This window comes from Schistocerca piceifrons, chromosome 8 (assembly GCF_021461385.2).
Source record: "Schistocerca piceifrons isolate TAMUIC-IGC-003096 chromosome 8, iqSchPice1.1, whole genome shotgun sequence".
Classification (NCBI taxonomy): domain Eukaryota; kingdom Metazoa; phylum Arthropoda; class Insecta; order Orthoptera; family Acrididae; genus Schistocerca; species Schistocerca piceifrons.
Genome location: NC_060145.1, coordinates 24,303,978 through 24,325,730, shown reverse-complemented (window position 1 = coordinate 24,325,730; position 21,753 = coordinate 24,303,978). Strand labels below are relative to the sequence as shown.

Below are 21,753 nucleotides of genomic sequence, written 5' to 3'. Positions count from 1 at the left end.
CACATCCATGCCCGAGGCAGGATTTGAACCTGCGACCGTAGCAGTCGCGCGGCTCCGGAATGAGCGCCTAGAACCGCTAGACCACCGCGGCCGGCTAGGCATACGGCTTGACAGCTTTATATTTTCCTTAACCTTTTGATCGACATGATGTCAAATGTTCTCAACACTATACTTTATTGAGAAATGACAAGAGAATGACAAAAACAAAGCACCTACACAAAGTGATGTGACTTGCAATATCAACTACATCTTCAAATAAATGCCCAAACAAACAAAAATTACTTGCATATGTGAAATAAAAGTGTGAAGAGATGCTCCTACATCTGAACTGTGCTATCGACAGAGGAAGCAACAGCAGCCCACTGGTACTGAATTGATCAACAGGGCTTACAGACAGAGCTTTAGCTTTAGATGGCACTCAAAAGACCACTCAAGTTGTGTTAATGTCAAAACTGGAAACATATAACTTCATTGGCCAAATAAAAATACCTTGGCGGCAAAATGTCAGATGATATTTCTATGACTGAAGGTTTCAGTGACAGTGTTCAAACTCCTGAGAGCTTCTATAGATTAGACGAAATATTTTTACTCCTGGAAATTAAACACAGAGCTAATAATCTGTGACAAGTTTTATCCAGAGTTTGGAGGGACCAGAGAGAAGTCAGTGGCAATCTGAAGTTTTGAGTTGGTCCTCACAGCATCCCCATTTGGATTGAATGACAGCACTGCTGGCAAAAGATGGACACCAGAATTCACGTACCATTTCGACACATTGTTTTAGGTCGTCATACACCAAAATTCCATAGTAGTCACAGATTGTATAATGATACAAGAGCAACCTTATACTAAAAGAAAGACATATGCCAAATATATTATGCACCCATCTGAAACCTGGACAACAAGGAATATAATTCTGTTTATAATGACACGACTATATGGAGCAAAACATGTAAAAAAGAGAGAGAGTGAAATTATAATAAGGATATTTAGCTAATATCAATAGGCTACTAAATAATACTAAATTTTACGACCAACTACATAGCCAAAAGAAAACAATGGGGCATAGATAGTCAACAGATAAAAGAACTACTGTTAGGTGTTAAGACAACTATGGGGATGGAGACTTGTATTCCAAAAAAAGTGTTATATCTAGCTTGAAACAGACACATAAAAATTCCAAGGGCAATGAAGATAAAGAGCCACTTTGAGCTGTGTTGTTGTCTACAATACAGAGACCAATTTGATGCAGCTCTGAATGCTAGTCTATCCTATGCAGGCCTCATCATCTCTACGTAACTACCACAACCTTCACCCATTTCAACCAGCGTACTGTGTGCAAGCTGTGGCCTCCTCCTCACTTACTTCCATTATCAAATTGATAATTCCTTGATGCCTCAAGATGTGTCCAGTAAACTGATTTCTTCATTTATCAAGTTGTGCCATAAACTACTTTTCTCTCCCCCAATTCAATTCAGTACCTCCATATTTGTTATTTGATCTATTCATTTGATCTTCAACACTGTCCTATACCATTATTTTTCAAAAGCTTCTATCTTCTTCCTGTCTGAACTGCCTATTGTCCAGTTTCACTTCCATACAAGGCTACACTACAAACAAATATCTTCTGAACAGACCTTCTAACATTTAAATTTATGTTAGATGTTAAGAAAATGCCTCTTTCTTTTTTAGAATGCATTTCTTGCTATTGTCAATCAGCAATTTGTATCTTCCCTACTTTGCCCATCATCAGTTACTTTGCTGCTCAAAACTCATCTGAATCTAATTCCCAAAGCATCACGTGATTTAATTCAACTACATTCCATTACCCATGCTTTACTTTTGTTGATATATTATAAGCTCATTTCAAGACACTATCCATTCAGTCCAACTACTCTTCCAAGGTCTTCGGAACCTCTGACACAATTACAATATCACTGGCAAACCACAAAGTTTTAATTTCTTCTCTTAGAATACTAATTATCTTTCTAAACTACGCCTTGGTTTCCCTCACAGCTTGCTCAATATACAAACTGAATAACATTGGGGATGGGCTGCAACCTTGTCTCACTTCCTTCTCAACTATGTCTTCTGTTTCGTGTTCTCCAGCTCTTATACCTATAATTTGGTTTATGTACAAGTTGTAGATAACCTTCCACTTCTTGTATTTTATTCCTACTACTCTCAAAATTTGAGAGTGCACATTGCCAAAACTTTCTCTAAATCTACAAATGCTATAAATGTAGGTTGGCCTTTCCTCAGTCTACCTTCTAAGTTAAATCAAAGGGTCACTGTCATTCGCAGGTTCTTACATCTCCCCAGAACCAAACTGGTCTTCCCTGAGGTCAGCTTCTATCAGTTTTTTCCATTTTTATATAAATAACTGATGTTTGTATTTTGCATCCCTGCCTTATTAAATTGATGGTTCGGTAGTATTACATCTATCATACCTACCTTCTTGGAGTGGAATTACTACAATCTTTCTGAAGTGTGAGGGCATTTCCTGTATCATACATCCTGCACAACCTGGTGGAATAATTTTGTCTTGGCTGGTTCTTCCAAGGACCTCAATAATTCTGAGATCACATACTCTACTCCAGGGGCCTTATTTTTATGTCTTTCAGTGCCACCAAATTTTTCTGAAAGTGTCATATCTCCCATTACACCTTCATCTACTCTTTCTACAGAATTGTCCTCAACTTTGTTCCACACATATTGACCCTCTACGTATTTCTTCCACCAATCAGTTTCTCCTTGTTTGCTTAGTACTAGCTTGGCTTCTGATACACTTATCAACCAGATAGAACAATATAGGGTAACGAACAATGAAATGAATATTGCAAATGCCTGAAATAAATCTCAGTTGCCATGACTGACTACACAAAATAAAGACAGGATCCTGCAGGCCACAGCTGATCCACTTTTATGTCCATTATTTTATCAAAATTCAGCATATAACTTACAAACTAATTGTTGTTGTTGTGGTCTTCAGTCCTGAGACTGGTTTGATGCAGCTCTCCATGCTACCCTATCCTGTGCAAGCTTCTTCATCTCCCAGTAGTTACTGCAACCTACATCCTTCTGAATCTGCTTAGTGTATCCATCTCTTGGTCTCCCTCTACGATTTTTACCCTCCACACTGCCCTTTAATGCTAAATTTGTGATCCCTTGATGCCTCAGAACATGTCCTACCAACTGGTCCCTTCTTTTTGTCAAGTTGCGCCAGAAACTCCTCTTCTCCCCAATTCTATTCAGTACCGCCTCATTAGTTATGTGATCTACCCATCTAATCTTCAGCATTCTTCTGTAGCAACACATTTCGAAAGCTTCTATTCTCTTCTTGTCCAAACTATTTACTGTCCATGTTTCACTTCCATACATGGCTACACTCCATACAAATACTTTCAGAAACGACTTCCTGACACTTAAATCTATACTCGATGTTAACAAATTCCTCTTCTTCAGAAACGCTTTCCTTGCCATTGCAGTCTACATTTTATATCTTCTCTATTTCGACCATCATCAGTTATTTTGCCCCCCAAATAGCAAAACCCCTTTACTACTTTAAGTGTTTCATTTCCTAATCTAATTCCCTCAGCATCACCCAACTTAATTCAACTACATTCCATTATCCTCGTTTTGCTTTTGTTGATGTTCATCATATATCCTCCTTTCAAGACACTGTCCATTCCGTTCAACTGCTTTTCCAAGTCCTTTGCTGTCTCTGACAGAATTACAATGTCATCGGCGAACCTCAAAGTTTTTATTTCTTTTCCATGGATTTTAATACCTACTCCGAATTTTTCTTTTGTTTCCTTTACTGCTTGCTCAATATACAGATTGAGACAACCCTGTCTCACTCCCTTCCCAACCACTGCTTCCCTTTCATGTCCCTCGACTCTTTATAACTGCCATCTGGTTTCTGTATAAATTGTAAATAGCCTTTCGCTCCCTGTATTTTACCCCTGCTACCTTTAGAATTTCTCTAAGTCTACAAATGCTAGAAACGTAGGTTTGCCTTTCCTTAATCTTTCTTCTAAGATAAGTCGTAAGGTCAGTATTGCCTCACGTGTTCCAACATTTCTACGGAATTCAAACTGATCTTCCCCGAGGTCGGCTTCTACCAGTTTTTCCATTCGTCTGTAAAGAATTCGTGTTATTACTTTGCAGCTGTGACTTATTAAACTGATACTTTGGTAATTTTCACATCTGTCAACACCTGCTTTCTTTGGGATTGGAATTATTATATTCTTCTTGAAGTCTGAGGGTATTTCACCTGTCTTATATATCTTGCTCACCAGATGGTAGAGTTTTGTCAGGACTGGCTCTCCCAGGGCTGTCAGTAGTTCTAATGGAATGTTGTCTACTCCCGGTGCCTTGTTTCGACTCAGGTCTTTCAGTGCTCTGTCAAACTCTTCACGCAGTATCGTATCTCCCATTTCATCTTCATCTACATCCTCTTCCATTTCCACAATATTGTCCTCAAGTACATCGCCCTTGTATAGACCCTCTATATACTCCTTCCACCTTTCTGCTTTCCCTTCTTTGCTTAGAACTGGGTTTCCATCTGAGCTCTTGATATTCATACAAGTGGTTCTCTTTTCTCCAAAGGTCTCTTTAATTTTCCTGTAGGCAGTATCTATCTTACCCCTAGTGAGATAAGCCTCTACATCCTTACATTTGTCCTCTAGCCATCCCTGCTTAGCCATTTTGCACTTACTGTCGATCTCATTTTTGAGACGTTTGTATTCCTTTTTGCCTGCTTCATTTACTGCATTTTTATATTTTCTCCTTTCATCAATTAAATTCAATATTTCTTCTGTTACCCAAGGATTTCTACTAGCCCTCGTCTTTTTACCTACTTGATCCTCTGCTGCCTTCACTACTTCCTCCCTCAGAGCTACCCATTCCTCTTCTACTGTACTTCTTTCCCTCATTCCTGTCAATTGTTCCCTTATGCTCTCCCTGAAACTCTGTACAGCCTCTGGTTCTTTCAGTTTATCCAGGTCCCATCTCCTTAAATTCCCACCTTTTTGCAGTTTCTTAAGTTTTAATCTACAGTTCATAACCAATAGGTTGTTAAACACATAAAATTAAGTATTCTTAGCATAAAGCAGATAACAAGAGGTTGTAGAGGCCATCTTGAAGAAAGAATTGAGGTAAGGAACCAATGTCCAGAAATGTCGTCCATCTAAGCTGCTCAGCATTGAGCTTACAGAGGCCGAGGCTTGTCACCAGAGGGCCTCTCTGGTGTCAAACACAAGTTTGTATGCTATCAGAATACAACTAAAACTTTTCACAATCCTCCTGACAGCATTCAGGAAGCTCAACACTGTCAAATGTGTCTTTGATTGTCACAAAGCACGACAGAGACCACAAAGCACAGCAATGGCACACTTGAAAGGCAAACATAAACATAAAAACAGTGCAGTCATTTGTAGTTTGGTTCCTATAGTCACGCTGCTTCATGAACTTCACTTAGTATGAGCAGAACAATGTGTGTGTCATTTATTTTGAAGCAAGAGGAAATGGGAACACATTATGCATCTATGGGCAAAGCTATCCAAACAGATGTCCCTACACCACTTTACTTTTGTCCTCAATGTCTGGATGAAACAGTTTCTGTCAAAGCTTGTCATAACAAAGGATGTTATGTGCAAAGCACAAACATGCCAAGATTTAAAGAGGACATGTCAAAGAGATTCACCACACACACGTTCAGTAGCACATGTGCTGTGGCAAACAAACTGTAAAACAAGCACAAAGTGATCCCAAGAGTGGTGTAAGAGGAAGGAAGGTATTCATTTCCTTTTCATTTGTGATTCTTGATGTCCCTCCACATGTGGAGTTTGAGCAGTGTTAGGCAACACAACCATATTTTGCAGTGTGGGTTTTGTTCATGGACAAGGTGTCTGTCAACCGTGATGATATGATTGGTGTTCATAACTGTCACGTTTGTATGGAAGAAACACTAACCACAACTACTAATGAGGTAATAAAGATAACTTCTGCATGCAGGCTAACAAAATGGTGCATCCACTCACTCCATTCTACTTGCCAAAATCCAAATTGGATTGGAAGACAATGGATTACACAAGGTGACCCAGAACTCATCCAGCAGAAATTTTGGGATAGCGGAAGTGTCCAATTCCACCTACCAACGACATCACCAATATGGCGGAAACGACCATTCACAAAAACTCCCATACCGCTCCTATGACATCATCATGTAAACATGACAACAGACACGAAAATAGATCGAAAAACCACCAAACAGACATTCCTCCAAAAATATAATGAAACTAACGGGACAAGCGGGGGAAATTGGTGGTTTTATGGTGGGGACAAACTAAATATAAACACACGCCACTACACAAAACGACAAAAAACACTAAAATAACAAGACCCCACAATCTTCCCACACAAAATCCACTGGAATCGATCACTTCCCTTGACCTACATATATAAATCTCAAAAATTTCACTACCACCACACTTAATCCTACCACAAAAAAAAAAACACACCTAGAAAATCAAAATTGGAATCGAACACACTACATAGGTCAACAGCAACTACCGATACCACACCAAATCTCAAAACTTTCACCACCACCTTACATCTTCACATGTAGCCATCCCTGGTCTGAGACACCGGAACTTTAATAAGCTTCATTTCTTCACAGCACACTGAACACTTGATGACTTCAGCCAAAAAGCCGAATAGCTGATGAAATTTTATTAGGGACAACGCACTGTCCCCCATCATCGCTGACAACTGAAAACTGTTGACCTTGTCAGTCATATCCATACCTACCAAAGACATAAACAAAGCAATTTACCAAAATTCACACACAATGAACAGAAAAAACTACAATAATCTCGACATAACAAAACCAAAATCGTTAACTCACTGAAAAATATTCCGCTGAAAGCACAGTCACCACCGATACCACACACGTGCAATGCTACCACAAAAATGAACCCCATACACCATATAACACGCTGCCCATAAACACACCACCAAAGGGAATCACCGACCGCAACAATACACCACCTATAAACACGCCACAAATGCAAACTAAACCAAAAACATCACATAACACACAACACATAAACACACCACCAGAGAGCACCACCGATCACATCAAAACGATTCCTACAAACACGCCACTCTCACAAACTAAACTCCGCACTATCGTGACGTCACACACCACAACAGCCTTACATCACAGGCCAAAGCTGACAGGTGGGATCGGACACTTCTGTTGACCCAAAATTTTTCTTGTGCGTTATCTGAAGAATATTGCGTAGTAAACTCCAGTGATGTCAGCCTAGGACTTAGCTGCAAAGATGCAGGCTGAGGGAGAAGATATTTACACTTTGCCCAGTATCTTTGAGCATGTGAGTTGGTAAATAGCATGGTGATGTCAGTCATGGTGCAATACTGGAAGGATGCATTTTGAGCAACATCTGTAATTGAATAAATAGTAATGTTCACTCTATGAAACTAGTTGTTTTGTATTTTTTATCACAGCATATACTTTTATGTTAGCTCATTATTGTTTTAGTCTATATTTTCAATCCCATGGAGAAGATGGTGACATCTGCTGTGTAGTGCCCACAATTTAAACACTTTAATGGACATTCTGGAAATCCTGCACATGGTTAAACTTTGAAGAGCTTTAGAAGGCAACTGAGAAACAAATTTCAAAGAGTAGACCATGCTTGTAACACTAACTCAAATATGCTAAGCAGCGTCAAAATTAGAGGGGTCACTGGGAGTAGCAAATATAGACCCTTTCAAAGACGTTCTACTAGCAGTGGGTATTCAAACTCATTATCTGCCTTATTCCTTTCAGTGCATAAGTGTTATTAATGGGTGATTGTCACGTCATACCACCTGAACCTTCTGCAGGCCACACCAGGGGTTAGAAATTGTTGCCATTATCTACAAGCAAGAAAAGAATGGAAATATATCCACTTGAGCAGACCTGTCTTTAATTTGTCCTGCCTCAATCTGCTAATGGCACATAGACAGTTGATGTGGTATACAATGTAAGGATACAATGTAATCATTGAGTAACCAAAAAGCATACGAACACAGTTCTGTCATACTTCACCTTATTATAACCTGTCTCTACAGATAACACTTTGATTACGTATTCCTCAGGAAGTTTCATTGGAGAAGCTATGAGAGTCAGCAGGCTTCCCTTAAGCTCATAGCAATATTTTTTTACTCCACTGCCACTAATAAAGTTACTGAAAAAAAAAAGAAATATTAGGTTTTAATTAACATTGCAAGAATTTGTTGTAATGATGACTTTCAATAAAACATAGTTATCTGCAATTATATTGGAAGCAAAAAATGGAATATGTATTATAATAAGGTGAAACAACAGGAGTTCCACAAATTTATCACAGAAACAAAGACATAAAACTACATTTCAAATATCTGCAGATCAGGCCTGAAATTACATTTAACTGTCAGATATTATTAACGGTGGATTAAAATAGTGCATTTACAAGTGAGAATTCAGTGTCTGCTATTATTATACTGAGCAACGGAAAATTCAGGATGGAATGTAAGAATATTAAGAAAAGGAAAGTTGCTACTCACCCTATAGAGGAGATGCTGAGTCGCATATAGGTTTTGCCTATCTGTGACTCAGCATCTCCACCAACGGTGGGTAGCAACTATCCTTTTTGTAACACTATTATTATACTAGGAAGTCATGGATGAAATACAAATAATGGAACTAGTAAAAGTAACTGTTCACCATACAGTTGAATCACTTGGTAGCCAGTGGGCGTATAAACACAACTAAAATATTGTCCAAGTCTCTAATAGCATTTCATTCCTGCAGATAGTGTATTTGTAGAATTAACATCCCTGAGCAAAAATATTCTGATAAACTGGAGGACTAGTGATTAATTATTTTTGTTACTTTACATTTTTTTTCAATATCTAGTGACTTTCAATTCCCTGCCTGATGTTTACTGGCAACTTATTACAGTTTTGCACTAGAGTACAAAACTATAACATTCAAGGGTGAGACTCCCTAGGCTGCTGAAGAGGCTCCTGCAAGATGTCTGGTTACCAAGTTTACACAAATTGTAACTCAGCACTTTTGTAGAATTAATACCTGCACCTTCCAGATCATCCCAACAAACGAGTGAAAGTATGTTAGTATCCCTACCTGCAGATCAGTGCAATGAAAGAAACTAACAAGTACTTAGATGACAGAATTGAGTTTCTTGGTTAATTTATCCCTTTTCTGGTGTCATTTCGGTGCATTATCCTCCTGGAGGGTGGAGCTTCACATACACTCATGCTCATAAATTAAGGATAATTGCAAAATGTAGTCCCACACAATGTGGCACTACACAAAACTGGCGTTAATAGCAAAGGCACATAGGGAACACACACAACACAGATCTGTAAGTCCACGATATTGGTGATAAGTTGAGAAAACCGTTCCGAAACACACTGCTACAAAACACCACTGTTTCCTGCGCATGTACCCCAATATCAATATGGGATATGATCACCATGCACACGTACACAGGCCACACAATGGGTTGGCACACTCAAGATCAGGTGGTCGTGTGGCTGCTGGGGTATAGCATCCCATTCTTGTACCAGTGCCTGTCGGAACTCCTAAAGTGTCATAGGGGTTTGAAGACGTGCAGCGATACGTCGACCAAGAGCATCCCAGACTTGCTTGATGGGGTTTAGGTCTGGAGAATAGGCAGGCCACTCCATTCGCCTGATATCTTCTGTTTCAAGGTGGTACTCCACGATGGCAGCTCGGTGGGGCCGTGCGTTATCATCCATCAGGAGGAAGGTGGGACCCACTGCACCCCTGAAATGGTGGACATACTGGTGCAAAATGATGTCCCGACACACTTGAGGTGTTACAGTTCCTCTGTCAAAGACATGCAGGGATGTACGTGCATCAATCATAATCCCACCCCACACCATCTAACCACAACCTCCATACAGGTCCCTTTCAAGGACCTTAAGGGGTTGGCATCTGTTTCCTGGTTCATGCCAGATGAAAGCCCGTTGAGAATCACTGTTCAGACTATACCTGGACTCCAGAATGACATTCTCACTCTGCAGCGGAGTGTGCGCTGATATGAAACTTCCTGGCAGACTAAAACTGTGTGCCCGACCGAGACTCTAACTCGGGACCTTTGCCTTTCGCGGGCAAGTGCTCTACCAACTGTGGTTCGCAGAAGAGCTTCTGTAAAGTTTGGAAGGTAGGAGACGAGATACTGGCAGAAGTAAAGCTGTGAGTACCGGGCGTGAGTCGTGCTTCGGTAGCTCAGTTGGTAGAGCACTTGCCCGCGAAAGGCAAAGGTCCCGAGTTCGAGTCTCAGTCGGGCACACAGTTTTAATCTGCCAGGAAGTTTTATAGCTGGACTCGTCCGTAAACATAACCTGGGACTGCTGTTCCTAGGACCATGTACTGTGTTCTTGACACCAGGCTTTACAGGCTCTCCTGTGACCAAGGGTCAGTGGAATGCACCTTGCAGGTCTCCAGGCAAATAAACCATGTCTGTTCAGTCGTCTGTAGACTGTGTGTCTGGAGACAACTGTTCCATTAGCTGCGGTAAGGTCCCGAGCAAGGCTACCTGCAGTACTCCGTGGCTGTCTGCGGTCTTCTTGTGGTGTTGTACACTGTGGACGTCCCGTACTGTAGCACCTGGATACGTTTCCTGTCTGCTGGAATCGTTGCCATAATCTTGAGATCACACTCTGTGGCACGACCTGCTGTAATTCACCAGCCTCCAGTCGCCATAGTATTCTGCCCCTCATAATGTCATCAATATGTGTTCTTTGAGCCATTTTCAACACACAGTCACCATTAGCACGTCTGAAAACATCTGCACACTTACTCGCTGCACCGTTCTCTGACATGCACTAACAAACCTATGTGTATGTGGACTGCTGCCAGTGCCACCGTGCGACGACCGCAGGTCATATGCACCGCGTGGTCATACCCCGAGGTGATTTAAACCCGCAAACCAACCACCAGACTGTTGCTTCACCTTGTATCAGCATTATCCTTAATTTATGAGCACGAGTGTATTTAGCCTAATACAGTTCATGCCAATTGATCTCTACTTCTGGTAACTGTAAGTAATTTTTATTTGTTTCCGATTGTACAATGTGAGCTTTTTAAGATTAATTACGCTACTGTCTGTGAATAGGATGAGAGCTTGTCCTCCAATGTCCCACATAGCACACTTCTGCAGATCAAGAACAGGAATGGGCCCTTCACTCTGAATTTAGCCTTACTTCTGTGATATCATTAGCAAATGTTACAGGCTCCACCAATGCAAAGGAAAGGTCTTTAAAGCCATACTGTTTTCGTTTTCCTAAAATAATTTCATGATCTACACAATTAAAGGGCTTCACAAGATCACAGAAAATTCCAACATGGTAATTCTTGTTGTTCATTTTTACCACAGCTGAGTTCATGAGGCATTGCTTTCTCAGTAGAGAATCATTTACAGAAGGCAAACTGAGCTCTGCTAACAGGTTATTTTCAGAGAAGTGGTTCAACATTCTGTTGTAGTTTACCTCCTCAGATTTTTTTTAAAAAAACACAGAAAGAAGGGAGACAGATCTATAATCAGAGGTCACTTGCTTATCTCCAGTTTTATAAATGACTGATCCTATCATATTATTTACACCTTTGGGTAACACACCTTGAGTCATCAATTGGTAGCAAATGTAACTCAAGGGTGGCGTTACCAAGTCACTGCAAGATTTTAGTACTTTAATTGGTACAAGTTACTGACTTTAATGACCTAATAATTTAAAAAATTGATGCCTGGTGTTGAAGTATGTAATGCCTCTGAAAATAAGTCTAATATCTGATTTTGGTGATACTTTTTTTTGTCCTTGTAATTTTAACTACTGTCAGAAAAAAAGAATAAAATCACTGAATTTAGTTACATATACAGAGTTGACATATTTCAAAAAAGTACTAAAATTCTGTTCTTCACATACATACAACGTATAACGTCATATAAGCATCACCATATGCTGTCGTGGTGTGTGATGTCACTATGTTGTGTATTGTTGTATTTGATGGCACCCCTCTGGTGGCAGATGCTGATGTCTTGAGTTTGTTCGTGTGTGTGTGTGTGTGTGTGAAAGAGATACAGACAGATTTTTTTGGTTGGTAAGTAATTTTTGTTTTGGTTTTATTCTATAGTAATCGTGATGTACATATGTTTTATATGTATGGTATTTTGGTTATTCTGTTTTATATTTATGGAATTTTGGGGTTTTAACTGATCTACTGAATATGTGGGTTTTTGAGTTGTTGGTGTTTTGGTTTCAGTGGTGGTTTGTGAGTCATGCAGGTGTGTGAAGTTTGTGATTGTGGTTGTTTGGTAGCTGTTTGCCAGTAGATAACGAGAGCTGCATTTGAGCTGTACAGGTTGCAGGAAACGCCTGATTTCACTTTTCGGAATTGCAGATGTTGGTATTGTGGGCTCCATTTGAGCTATATAGGTCGGGTAAAGTGTACGATTCCTGTTGCTTTTGCGGCAGTCGCGTTATGTCTTAAGTTAAGATTTTTTTGTTGTAACATTTGTTTTGGGATGGTGCAATGCTTTGAACTGTTATATATTTTGCATGTCCCTGCCCTAAACCCCCTGTTTGTCATGATTATCACATTAGTTTCATTTTATTGATGGAGGAAGACTTTTTGTATTGTTTTTATTGTTGTTTGTGTTTGTTGGGACGAGTATGTAGTGACAACATCGTCACCATTTTCTATATGATGGAAGCAGGTGTTTCAGCCATATTGATGATGTCATAGGTCAAAGTGGATGGGTGGAATTAGACACTTCCCAAACGCCAACAAGTCTCACTGACTGCATCCTTCTTGAAGATACTGGAAAGAATTAGGCACGCAAGAACCATGACATAAACCTCTCAAACTAAGACACTTCAATTTCAATATCAAAAGGGTTCTTTCACAGAACATACTATGTATTTCTAATCACAAACCACATTAAACAAAATTTAAATGAGAAAATATCATCAACTAATATTTTCTGTGCCCTATTACAAGCATTTAGCCAAATGGTATTTTCTGTGACTTTTCAAAAGCATTTGATTGTATAGTTCACATGTTTTACAAGAGCAGCTACAATACTATGGTATTAAAAAAATGCAATTAACTCTCTTTTTTATTTATTTATTTATTAACTCTTTTTTTATTTTTTTAATATATATAACTAAAAGGATGCAACGTGTTGCATTAAGAAACTTAGGGAGTGAATACAATGAAACAGTATCTTCAAAATGGGGAACAATCACTACATATGTAGTACAGGGATCGTGTTGGGTCTGTTTTCGTTCTTGTTATACGAATGATCCTCCATTCCATATTCAAAATGCAGAAATTTTTCTCTTAACTGATTGTTAGCCCCACCTTTTAACTGGAATCTACCATATTCCCATGAACAAAAAAACTGGCCCAGTAGCTGAAAGAAAGCAGATGTCACACTCATCTGGCCCAAGGCGCTGGAGGTTATGTGTGCATGAGGCGTGCTTGTGTACGAATGGTGTGTCTCTCTCTACTGATGAAGGCTGTGGTCAAAAGCTTTATGTAAGTGTGTTTTAATTGTGTCTGTCTGCAACATAACATATCTTCTTTACAGTAAGTAGCAATTTGTCTTTTCCTACATTGTTGATGTTCCATCTACAAGAAGGGTGGTGGAAGTGTCAATAAAACTATTGTCTGGTATCCTTGAGATATATTTATTGTTGGATCCTATGACATATTCTGAGCTAAAATGTAACCATGTATCTCAAATATAATGATCTCCTCCATGACAACTGGCATGGATACTGGGAACCTCAATCTTATAAAAGCTTACTCAGTTTTTTCACAAGGCATTGAGAGAGATACAGTATTCCTAGACTTCTGAAAAGCATCCAACTCAGTAAATCAACACTTGCTTTTGAAAGTATTGCTTGTACAGGGTATCAAGTAAAACTTGTAACCAAACTGAGGATTTTTTGGTAAGGAGGATAAAACATGTTATCTTGGGTGGAGAGTCATTGGCAGACATAGAACTAACTTCAGGTGTACCTCTGGGAAGTGCGTTGGGGCGAAGAGGAATATTCAGATAAGACAGCACTCAAAACATAGGTTGCCAGAATGCAGTATCACTACCAATAGAATGATCTATAATAGATACATACTGATACATTAAGCAAAACAGTGCTGGTAACTCACAAAAAGGATGTGTTCTCTAATATGTATAAATGTTACTGAAATTATTTATATCCTGAGTACAATGGAAATTGTCTACAGATGGATTAATGAATACATAAGCAGACATACTACTGCTGAAAACCCATTACTACTGAACAAAAATTACCGTGACAAAGTTAAAAGAATAAAAACTAAAATTGTACTCTTTCTAAAAGGCCTACACAGTAATATTACTAACAGTCAGCAAAATGTAAGTCACGCCTCTTTTCTTTCACTCAGTGCCTCAGATGTGAGACAATTTCAAAAAGCAGTCGTCATGTGTGTAACTTATCGCAACAGACTGGTTTTGGCACTTACCTAGCTGTGCGAGAAACTGGTTGAAGAATGTGCATATCTGCAACAGAGATGTGAGTTTTATGAAAATCGAAAAAAAAAGTCTTGTTACCATAATCGGGCTGCTAAAACGCTGCTTACCGACAAATTCATCTGTGATTTCAACTCCCCTTAGGGCAGCAGAGCAGGGAATACATATCATACAACATTTGCTAATTGCTGGCTCATACTTCTTCCTATACTTCGTCTAATAACAGAAGAAATTGTGATACAGTAGTCAACAGTCAGTAAAAAAACTGAAAAATACGAACTGCATTGTTTATGAAGCCAAAAACGATTATACACTACGTAGAACAGACCTGAAGAAGATGGTAAAAAACATTATATTCTATCTCATCTGGCGACATTTTCTGGTTCATAAATCCATTTCGATGAAAATCATGACGACTTCAAACTCCGCTTATCACTGCAGCATCACTCACTACATACTCTTTCTTTCCGTTACCCTGTCAACAACTTCTTACCACCTTGAAACAGCTGCTGTATGGAGATGTCACTGCAGCCAACAAAATATCATTGAGTCACGTGAGCTTTGAGATTGTGTATTATTTGCGCATTGCGATGGTGTAGCATAAGCAGCTAAAACGTCACGCTTGTGAGTCACAGTTTTCATTTTATGCGAGTGACAGGTGTGGATGGTTGACGAGACGAAGGAAACTTATATTTGTTTTATGTATATGTGTTAATTGCTACATAATAATTAAGAAAAATGTTTTCGAGTGGTCCCAATTACACAAAACTGAAAACACACCTACGATTAGCTATCAACAGATTAAAACTGTTGGAAAAGAAGAAAACTGAATTAGCGCAAAAAGCAAGAAAAGAAATAGCCGATTACCTAGCTACAGGGAAAATAGAACGTGCCAAAATAAGAGTAGAACACATAATTCGCGAAGATTACATGGTAGAGGCAATGGAGGTTGTAGAAATGTATTGTGATTTACTTTTGGCGAGATATGGCTTAATACAGCAGATGAAGTAAGTAAAACAATATTTAGCACTTGAATGTACTCTGTATCATAAAATTTAAGGTTCTATACAGCATTAGTTTTAACTCACTACTGGAAGGACGTGTGACGTAGCAGAAATGTTATAGAGTTTATGACCTTAAGTATTTTAGCTCACTCATTTCCGCTTTCGCGCTAAATACTATCTCTCATCCTGTCAACAGACTTTTATTTTCAATTGCATTTATATCTAGTAGATTTTTGCCGTAACATTTATGAAACGTCAGCACTGTTTTGCACAGGAAATCTCATCTTCCGTTGCTTGCCCAAGACATTTATTACTGTTAACTCATGAAACAGCACATACATCAACATTTGCTCAAACTGGCCTGCATCAGATGGGATCCTCAAGATGAACACCAACCAACAGTCCAAATTTTCCTTAACATAAGCTGGATGAGATAAAAACAGGAATAATAACACTTTGCTGTCCACATGAATTCACACTCATCTTCATATTTTACCATTTCACTTTTGCACCATGTACTCACTAATCTACCATATCTTACACTCTGACAGCCCTACTTCCCAGTTTAAGGCAGATATTGTCTTTGTGCTTTTGTTTTGTTGTAATTGTAATTAGGTTGCCTTATATCTGCTGACACACACATTGTTTTCACTGAAATAGTCACAAGCCTCCCTCACACTCTGAGGCACCTGTTTACAGTTTGTCAACTGAATCATGTTTTACCATGGGTGAACTGTCATACACACTGTCACTCACTGTTTATGCCATTTCTTTTACACAGGTCCACATAATAGAAACAAGAGGTCACAGAACTGATTCCTGAGGTAAATCAAACTTTACTAGCTGGAAATTAGAGCATACATGTACAACATTGCCCTTTTATACTTTACTTCCTTGCTGTTTCTCTTTGTTACTGATTTATGTTAACAACAGGACATTTTCTGGGAAGAAGACATTTTTAATGCACTATAACATGAAAAATATACTATGCTAACTTCCACTTAACAAACGTTTGTTATGTCGATGTTCTTAGATGATGTTGGGAAAAGAAATCTTCCTGTCTTGATACACATCGATTCTCCATACAGTATCATTGTACAGAACGTCTTGTATATAAGAAGCCTGAGAAAAATGGAACATTGTCATTTTTGCTTTATTATAATTCCAGTCCTTGATCACAATGTTTATTTGTAATCAAATTATTATTTTAGGTTGGTAACGACTATCTTCAGACCTAGAAAATACAGAGCATTAAAAAAAAAAATGTTGACTACTTTGAGAGGTGGTAGTACTCATTGAAGCAAGACAATAAGTCCAATAAATATGGGTCCAGGAATGCATACTTTTTGCGATAAACAAAAATGCACCTCTTTGCCCTCTCACAAAAAGGAATGATGTGTCGTTTGAAGAATACCTTGTTGTTGTTATACCTGCTGGCATGCATTGAAGACGAGAGCCTTTAGTGTTGGCACATCGTTGATTTGCGCGACATAGACTAATTCCTTCAAGTGTCCCCATAACCAAAAGTCAAGGGATTGAGGTCTGGGGAACGAGCAGTGCAAGGTTTACCCCCACCATCCAAAAGACCCATAACTCTAGAAAATTCTGCATCAGATGTTTGTGCATGTTATGACGAAAGTGCGCAGGTGTGCCATCATACATGAACCACACTTGTATTCGTTGCAGCAATGCCACAGCCCCCAGCAAGGTAGGCAATATATTAATGAGAAGGTCAAGATAATGTACCCATTAAACCTTTGTGATAGCATGCATGGCCCTATTAATAGATCGCCTGCCCATACATTGATTGCGAATCGGTGTTGTTGTCCTCTTTCCTGGATTCCTTGTGGATTTACATCTTTCCATACATGTTGGTTATTTTAATTCATAACACCATCTCTTGTTAACCCTGCCCCATAAGTTATTAAAATCTCGGATGTGAACAGTAGATCTGTGGCACACTTTTGCAACAGCCATTGACAGAACTGCAGTCTGCCATGATGATTCTGTGGCTGATGGTCCAGAACACAATGTAGATGATGTGGGATAACAATGTTTCATTAAGTACTCCCCAGATAAGAGAGTGAGATGCTCCTTCTGGTGCTGCTGCTGCTGCTGCTGCTGATGATGATGATGATCTTCGCACACTGGTCTCAGGGGTTTCTTCCACTGAACGTAGTACATGCTCCTCCATGCCAGGCATCCGGACTGTATGGGACCATGCACTGACAGTCTTCCAAGGTGCAAGGGCGCCTGCATCCCTCAGACAGTGGGAAAGTCTGCCAAACGGCTTATCAGAGGCTACTCTGCACTGTGGATATTTTTCAGCATAGAGGGCACAGGCTCGGAGGCTATGTCCATTTGCTAAATCGTTGCAGAATATCATATCTGTCACTTCACTTGCCAAGTACTAAGCTTCCGTTGCTAACGAGGAGTGGAAGAGAGAAAATGTAAACATACTACATCATTTGTATGTACAAACAGCACGATAACAGTAAATCCACATTTGAAAGAAGGTAAAACACCATGAGATGTACCCAGGGTTGACAGTCTGCACAATAAGGCACACAAACACAATGAAAACTAATGTAGCCTACAACACAACTTGAACCACACAACTCACTGCAGACCACCTAATGATAGGTAGAGTGCTGTGAGTAAGACATCATATTACCCTGCCGACACATTTGATGAAGTGCCAGAGCAATGATTGTTCTAATACCCATAACCAAGGATTGCGCAGCTCTTCCTATAAACAGGTGTTTATCTCAGAAAGTACGTGTTTCTGGACCCTTGTTTACTGGACTTATTGTTCGTGTTTTGATGAGTATTACTATCTCTGAAAGTATTCAACACTTTTCTTTGAACACCCTGTGGCATAACCACTGCTACTGCCACCCTCATCTGTAGGAGTCTCAACTTTTTCTGTAATGCTTGCCTTCTCATCGGTCATTATTTCAATAAGGTGGACATTAGTGGAAGACTCGTGCTCTTAGATACTGGTGTGAGTGGCAGAAGTTGTGGCAACACTGAGGTCAGAATTGGCTGGAGAAAGGCACATACCTGTTGAACAGTCAGTTTTCTGCCTCTGAACCACTAGATACAGCTATGGCAAGCTTTCCAGGTAGGACACCTGTCCATAACTTTTCTGACTTGATTGTTGAACTTTCGTTGGGACTTTCTGTAGTAGTTTCTAAGGATCTAATGGTCTTATACCACATGTTCTAAAGCCAGAGGTAATATTACTTGGCATATTTCCAACTTTCTCCACTGCTTCCTTCCATTTTCTTGGAAAATGAACAATTGGCAGGCAGTCCTTGCACAGTTTTCTCCAGTTCATTAAAACAGCCCTGGGTCTGAATACAGCAACATTCAGGAGCGGAGTAAGATGCGTAGAATTCGGAGGCAGTGTTATAAAAACAATCTCGTAATCTTTATACAGCCTTATCACTTCCTGAGAGAAATGGCTGAGAAAATTGTCTCCCATAACAGCTTTTCTTCTATCAAACCTTCTTAACTATGGTGAACATTTGTTCACAAACCATTCTTCAAATAATGGCTTGTCAAATCTACCAGATTTGCTTACTGCATGGTCTGAACCCTCAGCATCACGAAGTTGGGTGGAGACTTGTGTCCCCCACTCTTATTGACAGCAAAAAGTGGGAGAATTTCTCCATTTTCGAATACAATAAACATTACACTGGTTGCCAGTTTGATCGGATTACATTACATTAGATTAGATTCCATTTTCATTCCATGGACCCAAAAATGAGACTATTCTCATGAGTGTGGTACATGTCAGTAAGTATAACATGAAACATCTGAATATATAATACTCACTATCCTGATCATTTGTCAGGAGATCGTCAAAATAGGTGAATACATTACAATAAACTGGAACTGATAATATTTACAGAATTAATACACTGGCAGAATGAAACATAGTTATGCATTTTTAATAAATTTATTAAACACAAAATACCTAATCTTGACTGTTGTGACCACGTGCTATCAAAATTGAAATCTAACAAACATTTTTATTTAAGATGGTCTAACAGTTCTTGTTAAGATATTCATCTATAGAGTAGAAGTAGTTGCCTATGAAAAATTCTTTCAAACTCTGCTTAAACTGTGCTCTATCTGAAATCAAGTTTTTAATGGTTACTGGCAATTTATTGAAAATGTGTGTTCCTGAATATTTGACCCCTTTTTAGACCAAGGTAAGTGATTTTAGGTCTTGATGTAGATTGTTCTTATTCCTAGTATTGATAGTGTGTGTTGAGGTATTAGTTGGAAATAGAGATATGTTACTTGCAACAAATTTCATTGAGGAATAAATATATTGAGAAGCAATGGTTAGAATACAAAGTTCCCTGAACAGGTTTCTACAAGATGTTCTTCAATTTACCCCACAAATGGTTCTTAGTACAAGCTTTTGCATGCTAAAAACTTTTGCTCAGTTTGATGAGTGACCCCAGAACATGATCCCGTATGACATAATAGAATGAAAATAAGCAAAGTATGCAAGTTTTTTATATTTATATCTCCTGCACCTGACATCATTCTCATTGCAAATACAGACTCATTTAGACACTTCAGCAATCCTGTGGTGTGCTCTTCCCAACGTAATTTATTATTGAGGTGTAATTCCAGAAATTTAACAATGTCAACCTCTTCTATCTGCACGTCGTCATATGTTATATACAACAATGGACGGAAATCTCTTGCAGGTTCTGAACTGCATATAGTGGGTCTTTTCAAAGCTTAATAACAGTGAATTAGAGTTAAGCCATTTATTAATGTCAGTGAAAGTTTGATTAGCAGCCATTTCTAAATCTGGACCTGACTTTCTACTTATTGCAATGTTTGTGTCATCTGCAAACAAAACAAACTTAGCATTTGGCATTGTAACATGCGAGAGGTCATTACTGTACACAAGAAAAAGCAAACAACCCAAAATGGAACCTTTAGGAACGCTACATGTAATTAATTTCCACTCAGATGAAGACTGGCTGCTTACAGCACTGATATTTTGCAACGACACTCTTTGTTTCTTGTTAGTCGTCCTGTTGTAATCTCATTCTGGATGTTGACATGCTCTTGTTTCATTGACCCTGGAAGACCCAAGATCATCTCAGAAATTTGTCTCATTGTTATTTAGTGATCTCTCTGAACAAATGTCTTTCAAATTAGCTACAACATTTTTAAAGTACACAATGAGGCATTTTTTATCAATAGCAGCCCTTGAGTCTTCACATTTTTGGATAAACAGAATCTGAGATTAGGATTTTGATACTTGAACTTGTTCAAATGACGTACATACAAATCAAGAAAAGTTTTTATCTTATCCCTAGAATCACCACTTTCAATGGGAAATAACGCATTGCACAGATAAAACTCCCTTCTACAATTAATTTTTCATATTCCTCATTTAAAACTTGGTGGCCTCCATGTTTCCTGTCTGCTGCCAGTAGCTGAGTGGTCAGCGTGACAGAATGTCAATCCTAAGGGCCCAGGTTCGATTCCCTGCTGTGTCAGAGATTTTCTCCGCTCAGTGACTGGGTGTCGTATTGTCCTAATCATCATCGTTTCATCCTCATCAACGCGCAAGTCACTGAAGTGGCGTCAAATTGAAATACTTGCACCCAGCAAACGGTCTACCTGACGGGAGGCCCTAGTCACATGACATTCACATTTATTCCATGTTTCCTATTAAATTTTTCATTTACCCTATTTCCCAGTGTTGGTTTTGGAACACTGTTTTCCTCACCATTTTTCTTCAGCTTTTGCCACTTCTCCTATACTCTGCAATAGCCTTTTTCATTGCATCTTCATCATATTTAAAGAATCCAGTGCTCCCAGTAACCTTTTTATACATTCTGACTGTGTCCTGTTTCACACCTGAAAACAGTAATTAGTTAAACAAATTAGTCTCATGAATACATTAACAGCAAACATATCACAAAAATTTGAGTTCAACACAACCTCAGTGTCAGGTATGAGATTGTTGGTTACTTTCAGAATTGTGTTAACGTTCTTCAAAGCTGTGGAGGAGGTTTGTGAAGGTATCACACAGTTTTCCTTCTCCTATTTGAAAAAAAAAATAAAAATAAAAAAAAAATTTAAAAAAAAATCTGTGA

At 38.9% G+C, this 21,753-nt stretch overlaps 2 protein-coding genes across 2 annotated transcripts in view; one reads left to right on the top strand and one right to left on the bottom strand.

Moving 5' to 3' along the window:
* Positions 1–15,164, bottom strand: part of LOC124712560 (ankyrin repeat domain-containing protein 27-like) — a 99,872-nt gene extending 84,708 nt beyond the window's left edge. Inside the window, exons 1-4 of the mRNA XM_047242874.1 lie at positions 14,938–15,164; positions 14,720–14,825; positions 14,603–14,639; positions 8,117–8,255 (exon numbers count right to left, since the gene is read on the bottom strand). Of these exons, the coding sequence (XP_047098830.1) occupies positions 8,117–8,255; positions 14,603–14,639; positions 14,720–14,825; positions 14,938–14,997 (342 nt within the window). The 5' untranslated portion in view covers positions 14,998–15,164. The remainder of the gene's footprint in view (positions 1–8,116; positions 8,256–14,602; positions 14,640–14,719; positions 14,826–14,937) is intronic.
* A 23-nt stretch (positions 15,165–15,187) lies between these two features.
* LOC124712561 (IST1 homolog) overlaps positions 15,188–21,753 on the top strand; it is a 35,122-nt gene continuing 28,556 nt past the window's right edge. Inside the window, exon 1 of the mRNA XM_047242875.1 lies at positions 15,188–15,616. Within this exon, the coding sequence (XP_047098831.1) occupies positions 15,348–15,616 (269 nt within the window). The 5' untranslated portion in view covers positions 15,188–15,347. The remainder of the gene's footprint in view (positions 15,617–21,753) is intronic.